The sequence below is a fragment of the Chlamydotis macqueenii genome, chromosome 3, assembly GCF_036417535.1.
Source record: "Chlamydotis macqueenii isolate bChlMac1 chromosome 3, bChlMac1.mat, whole genome shotgun sequence".
Taxonomy (NCBI): domain Eukaryota; kingdom Metazoa; phylum Chordata; class Aves; order Otidiformes; family Otididae; genus Chlamydotis; species Chlamydotis macqueenii.
This window is the reverse complement of record NC_141558.1, coordinates 100,773,433-100,795,307: the sequence shown is the minus strand read 5'-3', so window position 1 is coordinate 100,795,307 and position 21,875 is coordinate 100,773,433. Positions and strand designations below refer to the sequence as shown.

Sequence of the window (21,875 nt, the reverse complement as noted above, 5' to 3'; positions counted from 1 at the left end):
CCATGGATGGGAAAGTTCATCATGATGGAAGTATTTGGTCATGTGGAAGGCATCTGTTTTGGGAGAAAGCTGCTGTAAATCATGATGGAAAAACAGGGGGACAGGAAAACCAAAAGGGAAAGAGTTCTGGGACAAAGGGATGACATGGGCAGAAACACAGTTGTCTGCTGACCTAAGACAAGTTGGTGGACTCAGTGGTTAGCAGATTTTGTGGTGTTCAGATATGAACTGTACATATAGCCAGTTTATAACTTGATATTATTTACAGCAAGTGTTAAAGAATGCAGGATAAGAACAATATAAGTCTTTATAATTAGTGGTTCCATGAAATGATCTATGTTGCCTGCCATCAATGATGATGTATGTTGCCAGCAATGAAACTGAGCAACCCTGGTTGCTGTCATCTTCTGATTTTGCGTGTGGGCTTTTCAGGTTTGATTGTAAAGCTGTGATACTAGATTTGATCCACAGATACAAAAATGTGAGGACTTTAAGAGTCTTGTTTACATTTATTAAGACTTTATTAATTAAAATGAAGAGAAAACATTCAGTTGGTCATCCATATGAAAGGGTGAGGTCAGATAATCTTCCCTTATAAAGCTGAGATGTCAAAACAGATTTTTACTCGTAAGACATTTGTTTTATACTGGCCTTCAAATCTGTCCCTTTACTGTCTTTCTGGAGAGTGTATATGTTGGAACACCCTTGGAAACATGCCTGTAGGAGCCGACCAGCTTGCTTTGCCATTGCTCTGACCCTGTTGGGTTACATGTGTGTTTCCTGGGTGGGAGATCCTACGTTTTCCTTCTTTGTAGTAGTAGGTGTCCCAGGGGAGCTCTTAGCTTTGAGATATTCAACTGCTCCATACGTCACCATAGACAATACAAGCACAGACAGTAAAATGTACAGTTTGATGTAGACTTGCAATTTGGTGCTATAACCAAAGGCAATGACAAATCCAAGTGATTCCCAGAGACGGTAATTTGCAAAGGCAGCCTCCTTGTGTTTCTCAAATAAAATGCCGTAGAGTCCTAGAAGGAAGGAGAGACACAGCTTGTGAAGGTTAAGTCTTCAACCATGTGTTTTCTGCAAAGGGAATAAATAGACCACAATGGGGAAAATAGACCCTCCCTTGTAAATGTCAGAGAAAGGAAAATACAAAGCTTCGTCTTAAAACATTTTTGTGCTCCTGTGAATTGTTATAAGTGAAATAACAGAGCAAAAATTACAAAATAGAGAGTATCAGAGGAAAAAAAAAGAAAGAAAAAGGGAGGAAGGAAGAAAAGATGGACGTGAGATGGCAGGAAGTTTATTTTTCAAACTATCAGCCATAAAAAGGAAGGTTCTTGCACTGACAAGTGAGTAAGTAAGGAGGAAGAGGAGATGGCCAGAAATGGCCCTTGACACTGTAGGGTCTCCATGCACAACTATTGATAAAGTTATACCAAGTCCTTACAGGCTTTCACAGAACAGACGGTTTTGTCTAGGGACAACATGGCCCTTAGGGACCAAGTTGTGCTTTCAGTGTGGGGTAGAAAGGATCAAGGAACCATAGGGACCTCCCTGCTGCCATCCTTCACCATTTCTGTGGGGAACTTGCACGGACCCTGCATGCACTACCTACCTGTTCTTCAAACCATTTCTTTTGCTCACCTGAGAACATGCAGAGGCTGTTAATGTAAAATGCATGTCCATGGTTTTCACCAGAACTTGGTCTCAGGGAGTCCCCAGGTGAGGCTCGCATGACGTTGCCGATGGCAGCAGTGAGTACCATTCATATTTGCCAAGTTAAGAAAAACAAATTGACCCAAAACACTCAAATCAGAAAGTTGAGGAGAGCACTACGATTGGGCTTAGATTTAATATGCAAAGGAGATTTGTCTCTCTAAGATAACCAGGTTTCTGAATTTTCAGCTTCTGGATGGGTTGACAAAAATAATATCCTTGATGCGTACAAAACCTCTGGGCAGCAACTGGAAAATTTGCTTGTCATAGAGACTTAGTTAAACTGGTCATTCTAATGCAGTCGTGTTCACTGGGAAGCTTCCACTGAATTCAATTGGCTCCACACTCACAACTGGTAGTCAGGGAGGGATTCCCAGCTTCCAAGTCTGGCTGGTCAGGCACACAGGGAAAGGGAGAGAGCTTGCTTTCCTCTGGGTGCTGAGCTAGCATCAGTGGCGATAAAGAAGTGGGTGTTCCCGCTGGCTCAGCTGTGGTGTGCAGGGAGGGAAGGGGAGGAATGCAATGAACCTTGACTCTTCTCATCCACTTCTCTAACGACATATCTGTTTGAAATATGCACATTCAGCCAAAAGGCACAGAGGAGTACAAAGCTCTCTAGAAGTCCAGGTAGGCTCAACTAACCCTTCAGTTTTGTTAAGAAGGGGGAAACATCATCTGTATGTAAAAATTCACTGCTTCCTGATGACTATAAGAGGACATTTACTGAATGTTTCAATTTAGACACGATGGAAAACCTGGACAAGTGCATCACAAGATGTACTTAGTTCATTAAACTGCCTGAGTGTAGTGTAGTGTGAATTATTTTCTACTCCTTCATAGTTTTGCCTAATAAATGAACAAGTACAAGTTGCTCATGTGACTTTGCTGATATGCCCTGTGTTATCTTCTGAAAAGCGATTAGTGAGGAGAAGGTTTCTGATGTTGTGGCAATTCTATGTGTAAAGATTCTAGCTTTCAGCCATTTTTTCCTATTTTCCCTTGCTGTTTTGAAGCTTTCTTTTTCAATCAAAGCAATGGGAGAATTGAGTGGCAATCTAGTCCAAGGTTCAGCTATAGGAAGGATTGACTGGGCAGGAAAGTTCTCATTTCCCAGATGCATATGTTGTGTTAGTGACCAGTTACACAGGAGCACAATGGTGTTTTTGCCTCAGAACTAAACGTTTGTCCTTATCACAAACACTGTTGAGTGCAGTGTGGTGCAACTTGCAAGTTGCAAGTTGCCTGACCTGCTGAGCTGGCTGACTGGAGAGCCTGCTAGCTCTGAATTCTTGCAGCTCACTTCCATGGAAGTTATTCTCCCTGTTTACTACTGCCTGTTTTCCCACTCCTTCCCTTGATACTAGTAGGCATGGGTATATAACAGGACTACTGGAAATCATCTCAGTCCAAGTTTATACATTTTCCAGACTGATTCATATCCTTTCGAAAGAAGCATGTCAACCTGGAAAGAATTTTATTTTACTGTAGTCTACCCAATAGCTCTGTGCTACTCAATTGTTAGCTCCAAGTGCAGTTAGTGCCAAGGGGGCAATAATAGCAGCTGTGCTCAGATTAGATAAGAGAGGGCACTACACACTCTGAAATGAAGCAGTTTTCACTGGAAATTAATGAAAATGTCCACACATGCACACAAACATGTTAGGAAACCTTTATAAGACAAAGCGACTCATCTACTGTGAGCCTATATATCCTCTAGAGGGAACTGCAGCCTTAACTATCCACAGCAGGCCAAAGCAAGCCGTATTCGATTACCATAGAATGCCTTAAGCGTGCAGCACAATGCTATTGTATTTATTCAGTGGTTAATCCACTGAGGCGCAAGCAGCAGTCATGGGAGCTTGCCAAAGGAAGGACCTTAGTCCCCAGTGCTGTTTTAGTGGGCTTATCTCACCTCAGCCTTTGGAGCTGGGGGTTTCTCATGTGATGTGTATCTGTATAAAACTGATAAAGGGGAAAAAAGATTTATTTAGTCCTAAACAGGCATGTCAAACTGAAGATCCTGTTCTTCAGTTGCAGCATTATAGAGTAATGTCACTGCACCTCTCTGTTAAGGTTTCACGTCCTCACTCTGTGTTTTAGTGTGACAATGTGATAAAGCAAACTCTGTATAATTTTATAACTGGGACCTGCGGAACAGCTGAAGAAGGTACAGACAAAAAAAAAAGATACCGTGCAAGCATAAGGAGCATTTTGTTTTTTCCCCAGCTAACACAAATGTGAAATTTCCACGAGTACCCTGCAGGAATCTGGGAACGGAGATGACCTGTTACAGTGCTGTAATAGAGGTCAGTTTTGTCACAGTGCTCTGAGATGTCACTTGCCGTCAAGTAAGCATGAAGCATTGCCCACCGTCTATGCCTCATCGGGGGTTTGGGAACTGCAGCCACTTTGCACCCACATTCTCTGACACTTAGATCCTCTGTACTTACCCCTTTTTTTTCCTAATGAGGGCATCAGGTCCATCTTTGTCAGGCATGCAGGGACCTGACTGAGGAGATTCCTTCTCAAAGGAATCATGTACATAATAATAATGCAAATAAATAGCTATGTAAATCTCTGAAGAGAGGGTGCAAAGAGGACAAAGCCAGGCTCTTTTCAGTAGTGTCCAAGAAAAGTGGACAAGAGGCAGTGGGCACAAACTGAAACACAGGAGGTTCTCTCTGAACATCAGGGAAAAAATTTTCACTGTGAGAGTGACTGAGCATTGGCACCAGTTGCCCAGAGAAAGTGTGGAGTCTCCCTCCCTGGAGATATTCAGAACCTGACTGGAGATGGTCCTGGGTAACTGGCTTTGCCTGAGTGGCCCTGCTTGCACAAGGGAGTTGGACCAGATGACATCCAGAGTTCCCTTCCAACCTCAGCCTTTCTGTGATCCTGAAAGAAGCCAAGTGTCTAAGGGCAAGGCTTTCTGGAAAAGAGAAAAGCAGGATAAAGGGCAGATCCTTTATTCCAGTGGGAGACTAAGATACGGTTCTCGAGTGTTAGGAAGAAAACTGATGAACATTCAGGAAGACTGTGGCTGAAGAGGCAGGAAATGAATGAACAGCTTTACATCAGAGAGAGCAAATCCTCACTGATCCTGTCCTTCCATGAACCTGAACAATGAGAGCACTGATTTAAAATTGCACCAAAGGCACACGGCTGTAGGTTGGGATAAGATAAGATGAGAGTAGATGAGAGTGTGTCCCTTGATGTATGTACTAGCTCTCCTCTAAGGGATATCAGCTAGAGCTGCTGGAGGGACAGAGAAGTCCAGCTCCTCACTTCCTTGTGTGTAGAGGCGGAGACTCTACATGTGCTTGGAAGGAGATCACTGTCACTGCCGGGCAAAGGTCTGTGGTGTTTTCCCTTTGGCTTCCTAGGAGGAACATGACCATTTATCCAGTGGGTGAAATCATCTAAGCTACAGAAACAACCAGAGGGACTAGACAGAAGGAGGCCAGGGCACATAACCTGATGTGGGCCCAGATGAGTTCGTTCTGTCACATGCTTATTCCTATGACATCTGCCAAATATGAATTTGAGACAGAGGAAAAAAATATTGACGAAATAAGTGGCAAAATACAGAAGCAGATAGGAGAGCATTTAACTGTCTTACTGACCCAGGATATGGCATTTGTTTAAAAAGAGTGTGACTGACAGTCATGAGCAGACTTTACTTCAAATCACCACAAGACTATAGCTCTTTCTTGCCCTCTGCAGCATTTTAGAGCCTGTCTTTAGTCTCTATAAGACAACTTCCTCTGGTCTTGTTTAAGGGATAAGTTTAAATAATCCCTTACGTAAGTCGGTTTGTATCAGCCTATTATCTGAACTGTCAGCACATAATAATTGCACTGTATCACAAAGCAGAAGAACATAAAAGATTATAAGAACAACTGTAACGCGTCAGATAAGTTCAATTGTATACTTCCAGTAACAGACTCCTAGGATAAGGGTGTAAGAAATGAGGCAGATACACAGAGATCTTTCCCCACAATGCCCTCCTGGCTCTGGCAATCAAAGACATAGGGACTTTCTGAGTTGGAGATTATCTCTGGACCATCAGGCTCTAATAGCTCCCAAGAACATTTTCCCCTGAAGTGATGTAATTCCAGCTTTAAAACATATACATTTTTGGCAATAAATTCCATACTTTGATTATGCTATGCATGAAAAAAAAGCATTTCTTTTGATTTTTATGAAGCTGCCTGCCTGATAACTTTACTTGGTGCCACTAGTTCTGTTATTAAGAAAAACAGTGAATTTCTAATCACCTTCTCCATACTATTAGTGATCTTACTGGCTGCTTTCCTTACTTATCACTTGCCCAGGCTAAAGTGTTCTAGTTTGTTAGTCTTCCTTCAAGTGGAAGTCTCCCATGACTCTGCTCCTTTTCATTGCCTTCTTATACCTTATCACATTTGATTATTATTTTTGAAATAGAGAAATCAGGACTGCATGGATTTACTTGGTTGCATAACGTTGCTCTCTGTGGTTTTCTCCTTTGATTTTTTTCCTAATAACTCCTGACAGCCAATTTGCTTCTTTTCTTGCTAAGCTTTGAGTTGATTTTTTATCCAGAGTGCTCTCCTTTATTGCAAAAGACAAAGTGTATCATTTTTCTGAGTTTTCTAATTTTCTTGGAATATCCATTGTCATCTTCTGCAGTGTTCTTCTCTCTTCATCTTGGAAAAAGTTGTTTAATGAGTATTTCACTTTCTTATTCACAACCTGTTCTTATTTCTTCTACTTTCCAATGAGCTAGTGTAGAATCATAGAATCATTTAGGCCAGAAAGGACCTTTAAGATCATCAAGTCCAACCATTAACCTAGCACTGCCAAGTCCACCAATAAACCATGTCCCTAAGTGCCACATCTACATGTCTTTTAAATATCTCCAGGGATTATGACTCAACCACTTCCCTGGGCAGCCTATTCCAATGCTTGACAACCCTTTCAGTGAAGAAATTTTTCTAAACTTCCCCTGACACAACTTGAGGCCATTTCCTCTTGTCCTATCACTTGTTACCTGGGAGAAGAGACCGACATCCACCTCACTACAACCTCCCTTCAGGTAGTTGTAGAGAGCAATGAGGTCTCCCCTCAGCTTCCTTTTCTCTAGACTAAACAACCCCAGTTCCCTCAGCCGCTCCTCATGAGACTTGTGCTCTACACCCTTCACCAGCTTTATTGCCATTCTTTGGACATGCTCCAGCACCTCAATGTCCTTCTTGTAGTGAGGGGCCCAAAACTGAACACAGCATTCGAGATGCCGCCTCACCAGTGTCGAGTACAGGGGGATGATCACTTCCCAACTCTTGCTGGCCACACTGTTCCTGATACAAGCCAGGATGCTGTTGGCCTTCTTGGCCGCTTGGGCACACTGCAGGCTCATGTTCAGCTGGCTATCAACCAACATCCCCAGATTCTTTTTCGCCAGGAGGCTTTCCAGTCGCTCTTCCCCAAACCTGTAATGTTGCATGGGGTCATTGTCACCAAAGTGCAGGACCTGGCACTGAGCCTTGTTGAACCTCATACAATTCCTACCCTCAAGCAGATCAACACTCCCACCAAACTTGGTGTCATCTGCAAACTTACTGAGGGTACACGCAATCCTCTTGTCCAGATCATTGATAAAGATGTTAAACAGAACTGGCCCCAGTACTGAGCCCAATTGTGTCAGGACGTTATCTTGCATGCACTCCAGAAACCTCCTGGACTGTTTCCTCTCCACTGTGTTGTATTTCCAGCAGATGTCTGGTAAGCTGAAGTCCCCCATGAGAACAAGGGCTAGTGATTGTGAGACTTCTCCCAGCTGCTTATAGAATATTTCATCTGACTCTTCATCCTGGTTGGGTGATCTATAACAGACTCCCACCATGATATCTGCCTTCTTGGCCTTCCCCCTGATTCGTACCCATAAACACTGAACCTTATCATCATGATCATCAAACTCTAGACAATCAAAACACTTGCTAACATACAGGGCTACCCCACCACCTCTCCTTCCTTGCCTATTCCTTCTGAAGAGTTTATAGCCATCCATTGCTGCACTCCAGTTGTGTGAGGCACACCACCATGTTTTCATGATTGCAACTATATAATATTTTTCCCACCACACAATGGCTTCCAGCTCCTCCTGTTTGTTGCCTGTGATGCATGCATTGACGTAGGTGCACTTCAGTTGGGCTGATGGTCTTGCCACCTTTTTAGGGGAAGAAGCCCTAATTCCTATGTGACCATTCTCAGGTGCTCCTGTGGTTTCTAACACATCAATAACCCTTGTGTCTTCACTGCCACATGATTCTCCATCCCCTACCTCCACTGATATGGCAGATCGAAGGACCTTGCTAGCACACCATCCCTCAAACATTGGCATGCTGCCCACAAGCTTATCTTTAGTGAGCCCAGTTTTATCCCTTTGTCTTCAAATCTAGTTTAAAGGTCTTTCTATGAGCCCTGCTAACTTCTGTGCAAAGATCCTTTTCCCTCTTTGAGACAGGTGTACCCTGTCTGTCGCCAGGAGGCCTGGTGTCGTGTAAACCAACCCATGATCAAAAAACCCAAAATTCTGCTGCTGACACTAGGCTCAGAGCCAGGTATTGATCTGCTGGCTCTTCCTATTTGTTTCCTCATTATTCCCTGCAAGTGGAAGGATAGATAAGAACACTACTTGTGTTCCTGATCCCTTAACCAGTCTTTCCAAGGCCCTGAAGGCTCTCTTGATTGCCCTCGGACTCCTTGTTGCACCTTCATCACTGCCTACTTGAAAAATCAATAATGGATAGTAATCTGCGTGCCATAGGAAGCTTTCTCTTCACATCTTTAGCCTGGGCCCCAGGGACGCAGCAGACTTCCCTAAGAAGAGGGTCCGGTCTGCCTGTCGGGCCTTTTGTTCACCTCAGAAGAGTCTCCTAAGACAATGATCTGTCTGTTTTTCTTTACAGTTTTGATGCAAGACATAGACCGACTTAACCTCAGTGACATCTCCAAGATAGATGAACCATCATTCTCGTCATTGTTCATTCCACTTACAGAGCCTCATACCTATTATGCAAGGGCACCTGGGAAGGTAGGGTGGTCATAGAGGAGACGTGCCTGCTGCGCTGGGCAGGAACTTGTTGCCATTGCCCCCTGTCCCTTGAGTCACTGCATTCAGACAGGCCGAGAGAGGACAGGGAATCCTCCCTGTCATGTGCCCAGGGAAGGTAGGGTGCAGTTTCAGTAGTCTATCCCTCTCTCAGACTCTCTGGTGCTCCTCAATATACTCGCCCTTTCCCAGAGCTCTGTCACTAAGCGGAGGAGTTCCTCTCCCTGGACACATCTCCCAGGGGTGTGCTCACTGCTGCTGTCCCAGGCTGGTGTAAGAGCAGGGCAAACACACGCCCTGCAGCCTGGCACCTGGCTGGCAGCGTGTTCCCAGTGGAGCTCTGCCTGGGAAGCTGTGTCCATCGTGGCAGAAACGTATTTCTTTTAGATGCTGTCTTAAAGCCATTATCATTTTTATGCACGTATTGTTTTATAAATAGAAACATGCAGATTTTGGTATCTCAAGAGAATTAATTTCATTGTCACCAGGACTTACCATTAGTTTGTGTCTGCCAAATGGCATCAGATAGGCCCCAAAGAGCAGGGAATACAAAAAACACAGCAAGCTGCTTGGGATGAGGTTTCCACAGCAGTAGTGCTATTATACAGGCGGCGTTTGTAACTGTGGCTATTGATTTAGAAAGAAAGAGGAGAAATACAAATGCGATTACAAACAAAACAGGTAGTGGTGGATAGAACTTTGAAATTCTTCCCCTGAGTAGAGCACAACGCAATTTAAAAATCTTTCTGGTTCATTGAGATTTGTGCTGACTGAGTTGACATCACGTGAAATACAAGACAATGCAGTCCTTTGACAGGCTTCAATTAATAATTCTGAGCAGTGTCCTGAGCTGAGAGATCCTTGGAGCCGATACGGCTGTTAGCCCGAAGGACAAGAACCGCCACTGAGTAGGAGAAGGGGCTGCCAAAAGACTTACAGTCACCATGTGATTCATGTGGGAAGCTCCAGGAAACACCCTTCTGCCCTCCTTACCTAGTCCTTAAACGTAGCTTTCCTTTCAGGCCAGAGGAGACAGTTTAGGATATCTAGAGGGTCTGGCAACTTTTTGTCTTTCTTTTTAAAAGCAGAATGTGAGTGACTCACTGATTCCTCCCCCCACCCACCCCGCACAGGCACACCTTTATAGGCTGAGTACAAAGACCATTAAACAAAACTGAGAGGTTCAGAGGTCTGTCATTACTAACACTACAGATTTTAAAAATTATTATTATCTGGGATTATTTTTTAAATCTAAAATGAGTTTCATAGAGTGAGACATACATCTAGGACAGATATGTACAGAAGAATCTGAACTAATGACTGTAGCATAAAGGACTCTAAATTTCTTCTTCCTTGCCCAGGTTTAACATTTCCTGTGGAGGAAATGCCTAGAGTGTCTAGATGCACATTGACTCAGTCAGTGATGTTTCTAATAATATAGGTTACTGTGCAGTGGAAGTAAGGCATCAGTACATTTCAGTATGAATGGCTTAGTGGATACAGGGACACAAATAAATATTTCTTCATATTTTTCTCCCTCCATTACTCTGTTACTCTTTGGAACAGTGTTCTCTGGAGAGAAAGATGTTCTTAAGTATACGAATCTCTTCTCATGCCAACCTGAAAATTACTGTCCCGTACAGAGGCCCTCAAATTATTCTAACCTGGCACAGTGGCATATGACTCCTTCTTTATTTTTCTCCCTATAGAGCAAGTAGTGAAAAGGACACTGGGCCAACCTTTAAAAATTTTCCTGAAATTCCCAGGCCGGTTGCTGAAATGTCCAAATTCACTGTCTCCTGAGATTCAAGTCAATGGTGTATCTCACAATGTTCTCAGTTCCTCTCACGCCATAAAGGTGAGCAGGTTTCACCCCAATGGAGAAATCCTTCTCAGGTATAGTGTAGGCCTCAACTTCTGTGTTGTAAGATCATTTCTCACCAGTTGCACTAGAGCTGTGAAACATCAAGCTGTGGGGCACTTTCTGAGTAGACAGCACCCTCAAAAGCAGGGTGAACTACACCACCAGGAAAATGATGTAAAGCGATGACCTCAATGAGGTGGTTAACTGTGCTGACTCTCTCTCATGAATGAAGTTTGCCTCCAGATTGACTTTGGTTTTAATTGATAGTCGACAGTGAGCTCTCCCTTTGTAGTGCACGCAAAGGGGCCAGCACTGGATTTGATATATTACATGAGGTGACCGGTCCTTCAGTTGACCTTTACATACCTAATGCAAACAGAAGTTTTCTACCCGTGAACTGAGAGATCTTTCCAAAGAGCAGAGAGCAGAGGGAATTTACAGCTGAAAAGCAGATCATCACGTAACCAACATAATGTATGCCCAGGACACAGGTCACATACGTCTGGAAGAAAAGAGACAGTGGCAACACATTTTCTTCAGTGAAAATATGCAGCTACGGTTCAAGGGTCTTAGTCTGAGTATTTGGTAAACAGCCAGCATGGACGAGATCAAAGGAGCACAGCTACAGAATTTGCTGACAGGTCCCTGGTGTATTGACATAGTTGGCCTTCAGCAGTGATATTGCTAACGTAGTTCCCAATCAGACTGGTGCCATGCAAACAGAGCAGTAGCAAGCAGAGGAAATCAGAGCACTGCTTCCTGTGCAAATAAAACTTCTGGAAGTGGCACTAGGAATTTTCTGCCCTTCCCTATGTAGCCCAAGAGATGAAAATTGACAATCAATCAGCACTGTAGTTATTACAGATCAGTTCCCAAGAAATGAAGAGGATCTCACCTATAAGAGTGTACAGCTCACGGAGGTGGCCATGGAGTGCCCCTTTGAATCCATTCAAACACAGCAGCAAATGCACTTTTCTGTCTGCTTATATGCAAGGTTTGAAAGCTTAAGTGTCAAATAAGCAGCTCAAGAAGTTTGCTCCCTTCTTTTGGAGGCTTTCTCAATGACTATCTGGAGAATACACCTGCTGTGTGTCTAGGTTTGTAGAGAAACTGGGGGAGCAGAGGTGGTTCTGATAATTTCAGTCCATCAGGGTTTGAACCTGTTGCACTAGTGACTGGTGAGGGCTTTCAGCTAGCCATGTTAAGGGTTTGCCCTCTTACCATAAAAGTTCTCAAAATAAAATACGTGGTTTGTGTGCTGACTTGCACTTATACAGACTGTAGGGAAACCAGAAGGAAGGAAGGTATAAAAGCTTTGCAGACTCCTGGCTTTTCTCCCAATTTGTTATTTACAACAAGCTGAAGAGTTTGAACCTGTAGCTGTCTGCTGTGGCCTCCACTGGTGAGTTAAGCTCTCTACAGTGTTCTTTTTAAGGGCGATCCAAGGGGCGTATTTACTGCTGGCCTCTCCTATTTGAAGATGTCACTCAGAGTTCATTCAAGTAGAAATAAGCAGTAATTTAGAAACCACAAATCAGCACTGAAAACGTCTTCATTTAACAAGTAAATATAGATCAGATGCGGCAGTAAGACAAAAAGGCACAGAAAACAATCAGACAGAAATAGGTTTTCATTGTCATCCACACCTTTGTGTAGTCACCAGAAAGAAATCCCTGTTCAAACCCACTGTACATTGTCAGAGGGATTAGAAGACACTGCCTTTTATCTTTAAGATGCTGGAAAGTTGCTAGGAACGTAGACCAAAAGGATGGTGTCTCTAGTGTTTCTTTCTCAGTCTCTGCTTGGTCAGATTTGATCTGGTCCAGAAATATAACAATCAGCAACACAGCTAGCACACCACTAGCTGCAAAAACAAAACAAAGAGTTCATGAAAAAATGAGGAATGCTGGAAGAATGATGGGAAGTCACTTGCTGCTGTTGTTGTTCTGACTTGGTGCTTGGCTCTCTGTGGGATGTTTTGGCAGATGCATCTGATTCCGCTGCCATGTAAAGGCCATTTCTGTGTAAACAAGGCCTGATCTACATTCACATCTTCTGCATGCGGCTGCGTACCTCGCTAATCCCCTCAGCTTAACTGTGACTGGGCTGTTGTGACAGTCGCCGGGCCAGCTGCATGGCCGCTGAGGGTGATCGCTCACCCTTCCAGGGCAAGCCAGGGGTCGCAAGGATGGGAAGCTGGCCAGAAAAAGCTCCCTCAGGAGCTATCAAAAGGCTTTAAATCAACACAAGAGAGGAGTATTCCCTTCCAGTGCCAAGATTTTAATGGCTAGGGGGGATCTTGCTTCAAGTGCATGGAAAGAAAAATAAAGGGCTAGAAGTAGAACTGCTGTCTTGGATCCCAGTATATCTTGCCTATTTTTTTGTCTTTTTCTTTTTTTTTTTTTGTTAGAGTGGAGCAATACTTTGAGTACAGAATATATGCTATTTTAAATATGATAGTGAGCAACTCTGCATGGCTTGAAAAAGATGGGTTACAGCTTTGAACCTCTAATTTCCTAGCAGAAGCAGCATATGAAAGAATACATGAGGAAGTTAATCAGAAAATGATCATGTATGTTTTGGTCTAGGTTTGTAGCTTGTGGAGTGAATCATTCTGATTTTGTTCATGTTGTCAAGAAGATAACTGTGGCTCATCATATACATGAAGCAGCCACAGGTTGGGAACTGATTGCTTCGTTACAGATACAAGGCTGTATCTGATGTTTGCTCTCTTACTGGTGTTGACTACAAATCCATCCATGGAAACAAGTGGAGTTACAGAGTAAGAAAACCAGGCACCCCTTCCCAGCCATGTTGCCTGTTTAACATGCTCCTATGCTACTACGTATGGGCATGCTCTTTTCTGTGAACTTTTAATGTCCAAATATATTAGCAGATTTACAGTAAATTGCCATCATTTTTAATTGCTTATTATTTCTCATTCATGTCTCCTAGAATGAATTTGTATTCTCCAGTGTACTGGTTCTCCACTGTGGCTGAGGTGTGACCCTTCGTAATCTTAGTCATTGCCGGTTCTGCCAGGGTGTTTATCAGTGCTTACGGACTGATTGAAGGACTTACATGGGTGGGAGGAGAACATCCACGTTTACAGGACAAATATTCTAACAAATATGTCAAGTGAATCAAGAGCAATTATAGGAGGTAAGTAACTGCATGCCTTAGAAGTGGTTGGTATGAACATAAATAGAAATATCCACAGTCCTCAAGAAAACTAAACAACAAAATACTTATTCGTTATTGTCTCCACCCAAGCTGGGCAAAATATGTATTCAGAAACCAAATAGGAGTCATTTTAAAAATGTCCATGAATGAAATATTTAGCTATTTGGTTTCCCTCGAGGTAGGAAAAGACATATCTTTTATTAAGAGCTTGAAAGAAAAATGAAACCCTACTGACCTGGGGTCAGGAGACAGCAGGGTTGCATTCATTTTGCATGAGCAAAGCCTAAGGGAGTGCTGTATATGTTAGTCATCAAATTTAAATTTAAACTTGTGAGCCAAACTTGCCTTTAGCAGAAAGACATGAGCTCCAGTACACTGTGGAAGGGAAGTGGGGGGATATTACTTGCATTTTCTCACCAACTAGGAACAGAGGTTGGGGAAGGAGAGAGGGTTTGCTGTGACGTACTTGTCTGGTGAGGGCTCATGCTGACCAGATCACAGTGTCTCTGTTTGAGAATATGACAAATTCTGTGCATCTGTCTCAGCCTAGAGAGCAGTGTGCAGAGATTGCAAACAACAGAGCTAAAGTGACATACTGCCTTGTCAGATACTTCCCCTTTATCCAGAGAAGAACTTGTTTCGAGATGGGTACTTTTTGAATTTTCCTCAATGAATGAATCTTGGCATATTTTTTGTATTTCCAATTTTGATGGCATCAGCCTTCCCTCTCTTTGATTCCTTTCTAGCCCTGTGCAAGGAAGATATATAGCAGCTGTAGTTACTAAATGGGAGATGTGCCAATTCACCTAGTGCTTCTTTTCATCTTTGCCTTTCACACTAAGGTATTATGATTCAAGCATCACAGCTGAGAATTTACTGAAGTTGTAAAATCTCAGCAGGGATCGAAAAACCTTCCCCCAGATGATTGCATGTTCTGGGAGGCGTGGTTCAGATCCACCTCTAATTACAGTGCAGTTTTGTGCTAAAGCTGTTTTACACATGGTAGGACATCAGCCAGTTCTGGTAGACATCTCCAGATGACTAGAAGTTGATGAGTTCAGGTACCACTAGCTGGGCTGCTCTTAGCATTTTGGACCTCTGCATGCATATGTAATTCTGCCCAATGCCATCAGTAACTAGTTAACTATTGCTGATCCTCAAGACAGTGAATTTAAAACCATCTCATGCATAACTGGATAAACTGCTGCAATCCTCTAATTGCAGTGTGGGCATACTTTTGATTCTAGTCTATAGGGCAACGTTGACTTTGGGTGGCACCATACTGGGCTTCAGCTTTATTCCAGATGAAAAATGTGAAGAATGTCTTGCTTCTTTAGAAAAAAAATCATACGGCACTGGCATAAAACACTTGAAACTATTTATGAAGGAGTTGTTTACAGCTCTCACATATCTTATTTCCTTTTAGCAAATTGGATTGAAGGAGGAAGTTGGAAACTTAATCTGCAAAGTCATGCTAGGTTTCACAAGTAGTAGGGTCCCCGTCAGTGCTATTCATTAGGGGTTGTGTAGATTACTTACCAGTGTAGATCCCTAGCAGAGTGTAGATTAAGGAGTTGGAAGGTTCTGCTAACCCAGTGGTGTTAGTGGTATCGGTCATGCAGTCATATGCTCCACAGCATGCCAGATTTTCTTCTGAGATTTCCACTAATTCAGTAAGAACCAAAAGAAAGGCAGGACAGGGGAGAGATCAGATGAGTGTGTGCTATATGAAAGGATATAAGGAGAAGGGAATCCAGCACTCAGTGACTGGTCCTGGTTTCAAATCCTTCCAGATTAGAGATGTTTAACCTCAGAATACCATTTAACACACAAAAATTTGGTTTAACAGAAACAGTTGCTCAAGACAGAACACTGAATTGATGGTTACATGGAGACATGGACTGAAGCCAGAGGCTGAAATCTGAATCCAAGCTCAATTTGCAGTATTTAAAGTTCCAGTATGTATCCATACCTCTTATTCATAATAGCTCACAAGACAGGTCAGTTCACATCACCACCAAACTGATGGACCTCCATTCTTACAGCCAGAGCACATTATCTCTCTCCAAGTAATTTCTGTATACGTTACAGGAATGGAAACCACCTTGAGACATCTTTTTGCTTTATAAATTCAAATTACAATTACTCACTACTGCAGTCTTCAAAGAAAACATCTTTTCCTGGCTTTATGACTTTATTACTGGCTTTATTACTCTTCGAGAACATACTTGAAATCAGAACAGTTTTGCTTTTTTCTATCCCATCAGTGTTGTGCTGGGCATATGTCAAAGCCACACACATGTGTGTACCCATGCACCCTGTGTGCCACCATGACACCATGCCCACTTCCTGCAGTATCCTTTCTGTAAAGAAAAAATACTAACCCAAAGTGTGAGCCTGAACAAGCTGTGTAGTGGGGAAGGATGATCAAAGCCCCATACAATTATTTCAATGCTTTCGCTGCAGAATTTGTCACTGGTCCACGCATAATAAAGGACAATACTGTGTACCATGGCTGGTTCCTTAAACATTATTTGATCTGTAATTTTTCAGTTAGGGCTATTGTGTAACTACTTTTAGTGTGGTTTTCCCTATTGCTTCCAATCAAAGCTGCTGCAATGTGAATCAGCTGTTTAACTAGCTTCATAAACAACTTTAGGTTCAACATCAGATAAAACTTAATAACATAAAGAAAATAATTACCTTATTATAGCCAGTGGCTACCACTACATAGTTTTGAACAAACAGACCCTCAGCAAAATTACCATATGCAAAAGGTGAGTCACACCAGTAACGCGTGGAAGTGTGTAAAACAAGTTTTATATCTGTTCATGTATCATCTGAAGATGAAGATGCACACACAATTAATGGTATGGAAGCCACAAGGGAGGGTTTGCTCTGTTCCTCTGGAAATATGGTTGCAATATTGATGAGTGAGAAAGGGTGACTCTTGTAAATTACATTGATTGCTGTCTTCTATTGTAATATTACCTCATGGTGTAGCTTGCCTTGCTGTGTCTGGATGCAGTGATGCAAGCAATATGTCAATTGTATGTATGCATTTGAATTTTATGCATTTTGATTCTGCAGATACATACCATATCTTTCCAACCACTCAGTGAAATATATATGGACAATATGGATGGATAACTTTGCTGCACTGTCAGAGGAGAGGAAAACAAGTGAGTGACTGGAGATCCTTGCCCCCTCACCCACTATGAAACTACCTCTAGGTTAAAGCTGAGTCTCACTGAGAAGATACAGTTGGGAAGCTTATGGTGTGACTGCTCATCGCTGTTGTGAGATATGCAAGGCCTTTGGCTTTCAGAGCTGTTCACAGCACAGCTCCCAGGAGCACAGCATTTCCTGAAATCCAATGTAACTGTTCAAAAAATAAGTAAAAGAGTTTCTTTGGAATTGAGAGGAACATCCTCAGATGTAAATCTAGGAGGGGATTTACAAGACAAAAAAAAAAAAAAAAGTATTTTAATCTTCTTATTAATATGATATGTGCTGTGAGGCAGGGGAGAGTGAAATGGTTGCAGTCTGTGCACACCCCACAGCTGCACCACAGCCTGTGCCCTGCAAATGAAATGAGAACAAAGAGTCCCTCCTGAGACATCGTGTGGCTCAGTGATCAGGTCAGCAGGGCTCTGTTGCACTTGATACAGACCTTTAGCATTCTGCTTTGATGGTGTTTCATCTATAGTTGCTTGGGTTTAAAGGAAGCATGGTTCTCCATAAGTATCCACCTTGTGACAACTACTTTGCCATAAACCCAAAGATCCAAAGATTAAAACCTGACGCCAGCTCCCTGACATTTACTTTTAACCTAATACCTGTTTGAGTGCTCTCCAGAGGAGATACTGTTTAACTGCTACTGGGAAGAGAGGTAACGTATTGCTATTAATAGCAGCAGTCTATATGGAAAACTTTTTCCATGTCCATCCTACTCTTACTTTGACAGGATAGGGAACGCACAGGAGACTGAAATGATAATACACTGTAGCACTTTGAATCTCTAAGGTGGCATTAAAATATTAATTTATTTTCATAACTGCCCTTTTAAAGCTTACACCAATTAAAAGCACAGGAAATGAGGGCAGCACTGTCGAGTGATTTCTTCAAGCTACATCGGCATCTGCTGTCTGAGCCTGAAATACAGCAGAGGAGCCCTGGCATGCAGACTCCTGCCAACAGCTACTTCTATTTCTTCTTGACAAGTCCGTGAAGCACTCATTTTCAGAAAGCACCAGCATCAGCTTGACTTACCTTGAATGTTTAACAACAAATTAATCCAGTGCTACAAGCTTTGCGAAAAGGCTGCTTCAGTGTTTTGCCTTTTGTTTCAGTCTACTTTAAATGGAAGTCAGATGTGAAAGCCTGTCGCTGCCAGCAACCTATCTGTGCTTTACAACACGAGGGTGGAATTTGAAAGGAATTCAATAGACATCTATTTTTGAGCTAGTTGTCTGAACTCTCTTTATAGCTGATGAAGAGTTGATAGAAAATAGACATTTCCAGGGAGCACTTTAGCCCATCCATTTCAGACATCTACCTTCAGATGAGCTAAATCACATCTGAAGTGCCCGTTTCTACTGACTATGAAGGCAATTGAGGATCAGTAGCTCAGCTACAGAAATCTACCTTTTAACTATCTAGAACTAGCTGATGTTTATGGAAAGAAGTGCCAAGATTTTAAAATATATTTTACCTTTGTTGGAAGCTTGGCTAAATATCAAGGATGAGATAAGATTTCCCCAGATGCCAGAGGACTGAAGTATCAGAAAGAAGACCCCAAAGTATTGGTTGATAATGTCTTTCCCATTTTTTCCTGCTTTCTCAGCATATGAATTGCCAGCAGTGGTGAGGTAAGTGCATTTGGCAGACCACAGTGGTGCTCCTCCTAAGCCCAGGATCACAGAGGTAGGGATTAGTGTGTACCTGCCAAAGAACACTTTATTTAGCATAGTTACCATCCATTAGCATAACAACCATTTGCCCACAGATCCAGAGGCAAAAATAGACATCAAAGAAATAGATTTATCCTTTGTGTGATTCAATAAATCTACTCCATGAAACCAAGAAAGGGCACTCTTACGAAGTTTAGGATGTGCAAGCACTCCCAGCTGTGCCCAGGGGCTAGATCTAGGCTGGTCTGGCTAGGTCTGTGTTCATGTGCCCTGTCTTCTCGTAACTGAGATTTACATTGCATCTGCCCTTCAGAAGATGGATTGCAAGAACTTTCCTCCACAGAGTTGCATCTCCTGTCACTGGAGAACAGAGTTAAATTGTTCATCCACCTCTGAAAGCGCAAGGCAGGAGCTGGCCTCCTCCTATGGTCCTCTGCTCCCAAAGCCACTGATTGGAAGACAGCCTTCCCTTCAATCTTTTAAAAAACAGTACTCAAAGTCATTTGGATTTTAAATGAAACTTCTGATATTTTTTTTTTCTGAAGGGAAATTTCTGCTACATACATAAGTTAGATAAGCAGCTTCACGTGGCCAGGTGGATGCATTCATTCTGACTTTTTGCAGAGTTTCACCTTTCTGCTTCATCTGTTACCTGTTTCTTGCAGGTAACACCTTTTGCATCCGACTTTCAAATCCGCAGCACAGAGGTGGAGTAGGAATTAAGAAGAAAAAGAAGAAAGAACTTTGCCCTTACTGATTTTGTTCAAACACAATAGACAAGGTTAAAGTATTTAAATTGTACCAGCTAGCGTAGAAGTTCCCTAGGGAGAACGCGATGTAGCAGCACATAGAGCCTGCGATGGTCCACTTGCAGCCCAGCTTCTTTATTAGGATTGGAGGGAGGAACATGGACGATAAGATGAGTGCAGCATAAAGAACGCTTAGGGAAGCAACGCCCAGGCCTTCTTCTGAGTGGAGACTGCTCTGCATGGACAAGAACAGTGGTTGAGACAAATTTTATCACAGGCATATGTTACTATGGTGTACAGAGAGTGGCTTCAGGCAGAAACAGAGAGACATGGAAGCTGGGTCTGGGTATTACTGTCTCCTTTCCCCAAAGCATTCCGATTACGAATTTATGGTTTTCCTCACAATGATAGCTCATTTGTAAAAATATGATACAGAACCAGGTAAAGACTGCTCAGATTCAAAGCTTTGGTAAGTCAGACTTTATTTAATGTAATTCATTTGAGTTTCTCTTTGAAAGCAAGCTGAATGAAGGATAACCTCTATTCTTGGCCTTCTCTTTTTGTCTTAGGCAGGAATATCCTCAGATCTGCATCGCAAGGCTTGACTTAGCAACAGTGGCAGATTCTGTGCTTTAAACTACAGGTCTGATGATTTCTAAATTGCTCAGAGATCAAGGTCCAAATATCCTAATGTGCTCATAGCAGCTCTTTGTAGTTGGAAGTAATTGATTCACTCACATTTTCACAAGGTTTTCATAAGTTTTTACTGATCTACCCAGGTTTTATGATTTTATGTTCAAAATCGTTTTCTTATCTTGATACTGTAAAAGTTGCAATGAGAAGGTCAAGATGCTGCTTATCAACATTTTCCTGTTAGTTTCCATTGAAAACTTAGGTGATCTGGTATGATTTTGGAAGAGGGGAACGGGTGCAGGGGGAGTAGCACCAGAGAGCGCGGCAGGAGAGCGAGGCTGCTGGTAGCTGCACGAAACACTTCCAAGCCCTGCGGTGACTGCATGAAGGACCAAGGTGGTAGCGGCATGGCTGCCTTGGTGAGAGGCAGGCATCACAACAGTGAGGTGAGGAGGTTCTCTGTTGAGCAGGGTCAGTGTATCTGAGAACTGGAATGGTTGTTTTGTAAAAAGGCAGAGAGGCTGCCTGATCACTGAGGTCCTATTTCTGAAACACCATACGTCTGGTATTGTCAGCTACAGCTTCCAAAAACTAGGAACCAGGCCTCCCAAATAATTGTTAGTGGTGGAGGGGTTTATTTGGGGGGGGGGATTTTGAAATAAATGATGCAAATTTTTAGTATACAATACTGTATACAATAACAAAATTATAGCAATTTAGAGATCTTCAAAACAAACTCTTTCCAGAAATGGAATTTGTTTTCCATTTTGCAATATAGGATTTATGTATGTTTTCGAGAAAAATTTCGGAGAAATTTAGTTTTCATTCAAACAGCTTTTGTTAATCTAAAGAACATTTGTCTGACACAAATGTTCAAACTGTTTGAGAAGTACCAGAATAAAATAGCTAGTAAATGCTACGGATCTGGGTGACCTTGGTGCATTAACCTGCACCAAGTTGATGTCCTAACCCACTTAAAAAAAAAAGAAGTTGTGCATCCCTTCCTCATAGAAACTGTGGAAAGGCCAGCTGTCCTGCCAGCCAGTGGGAGATGCTCCACTTACCTGTAGACTTTGGAGTCCTCCGTAAGCAGTGAAGAGAAGTAAAAATCCGAAAGAAATGACCAGAACATTCTTAAGATTCCTTTCCATGTTGATTCATACAAGACAAAAGTCTGCTGGTGCACAGAGCTGATCCAATTATTCCATGGGATGCTTTGAGTTGGAGAAAAACAGCTTATGTTTTGTTGGAAGAGGTCACTTACCACTGCATTTGTAGAGGAAAGAGTTGTTAATTATTTGAGGATTGGCCAGTGAACTTTATTTTTTCTGATACTGAAAACTCCTGAGGGAGTTGTTACTCATTCACCTGTTGCGACTGGGGCACTAATGAGCAGTCCCAAAGGACATCTGTCAGGTTTTATTGGATAACTATGTAGGTCACTTGCAACACTTGGACTGATTTTAGTATTGCAGCATTGCAATTGTACAATATATGGCTCTCTCCTATCACTAGCAGAGAAGGAAAAAATTACAAGCAGTGAAATGCCTCTCCGGCCATAAAGGGCAAAGATTAAAAGATCGTACTGAGGTCTGTGTTAGGCATATTGCTTAACTAGGGCTACAAAAGAGATATAGTTTGTGTTACAGTGGTGTCTGCATACACCAGCTCTACAGCTGGGCAGCGTAGCAAACAAAGGTTGCCTATTGCTTGGC

At 42.5% G+C, this 21,875-nt stretch overlaps 1 protein-coding gene across 2 annotated transcripts; it reads right to left on the bottom strand.

The window, feature by feature from the left end:
• Positions 1-497: 497 nt before the first annotated feature.
• On the bottom strand, positions 498-21,356 carry UNC93A (unc-93 homolog A). 2 transcript variants are annotated; one of them, XM_086745135.1, is made up of 9 exons: positions 21,225-21,292; positions 20,528-20,619; positions 19,581-19,770; positions 18,580-18,809; positions 15,405-15,530; positions 12,329-12,546; positions 11,049-11,184; positions 9,314-9,445; positions 498-1,031 (listed from the first exon to the last, which is right to left on the bottom strand). In XM_086745135.1, the coding sequence occupies exons 1-9, from the start codon at positions 21,290-21,292 to the stop codon at positions 766-768; spliced, it is 1,458 nt and encodes a 485-aa protein (XP_086601261.1). In that variant the 3' UTR covers positions 498-765. The 2 variants fall into 2 exon arrangements, with proteins under 2 accessions (XP_086601261.1, XP_086601260.1); XM_086745134.1 differs by lacking the exon at positions 20,528-20,619 and having other exon boundaries at positions 19,581-19,762; positions 21,225-21,356.
• Positions 21,357-21,875: the final 519 nt, after the last annotated feature.

What these genes read in the sequence shown, in the direction of transcription:
- UNC93A (XM_086745135.1), bottom strand. Translation starts at nt 21,292, where the DNA reads ATGTTCTGGTCATTTCTTTCGGATTTTTACTTCTCTTCACTGCTTACG. An exon ending in TAGCCAAGCTTCCAACAAAG is followed by an intron (nt 15,531 to 18,579) that starts GTAAAATATATT and finishes TTACTGAATTAG; the next exon opens with TGGAAATCTCAGAAGAAAAT. An exon ending in TTTCTGGTGACTACACAAAG is followed by an intron (nt 11,185 to 12,328) that starts GTGTGGATGACA and finishes CTTTTCTTCCAG; the next exon opens with ACGTATGTGACCTGTGTCCT.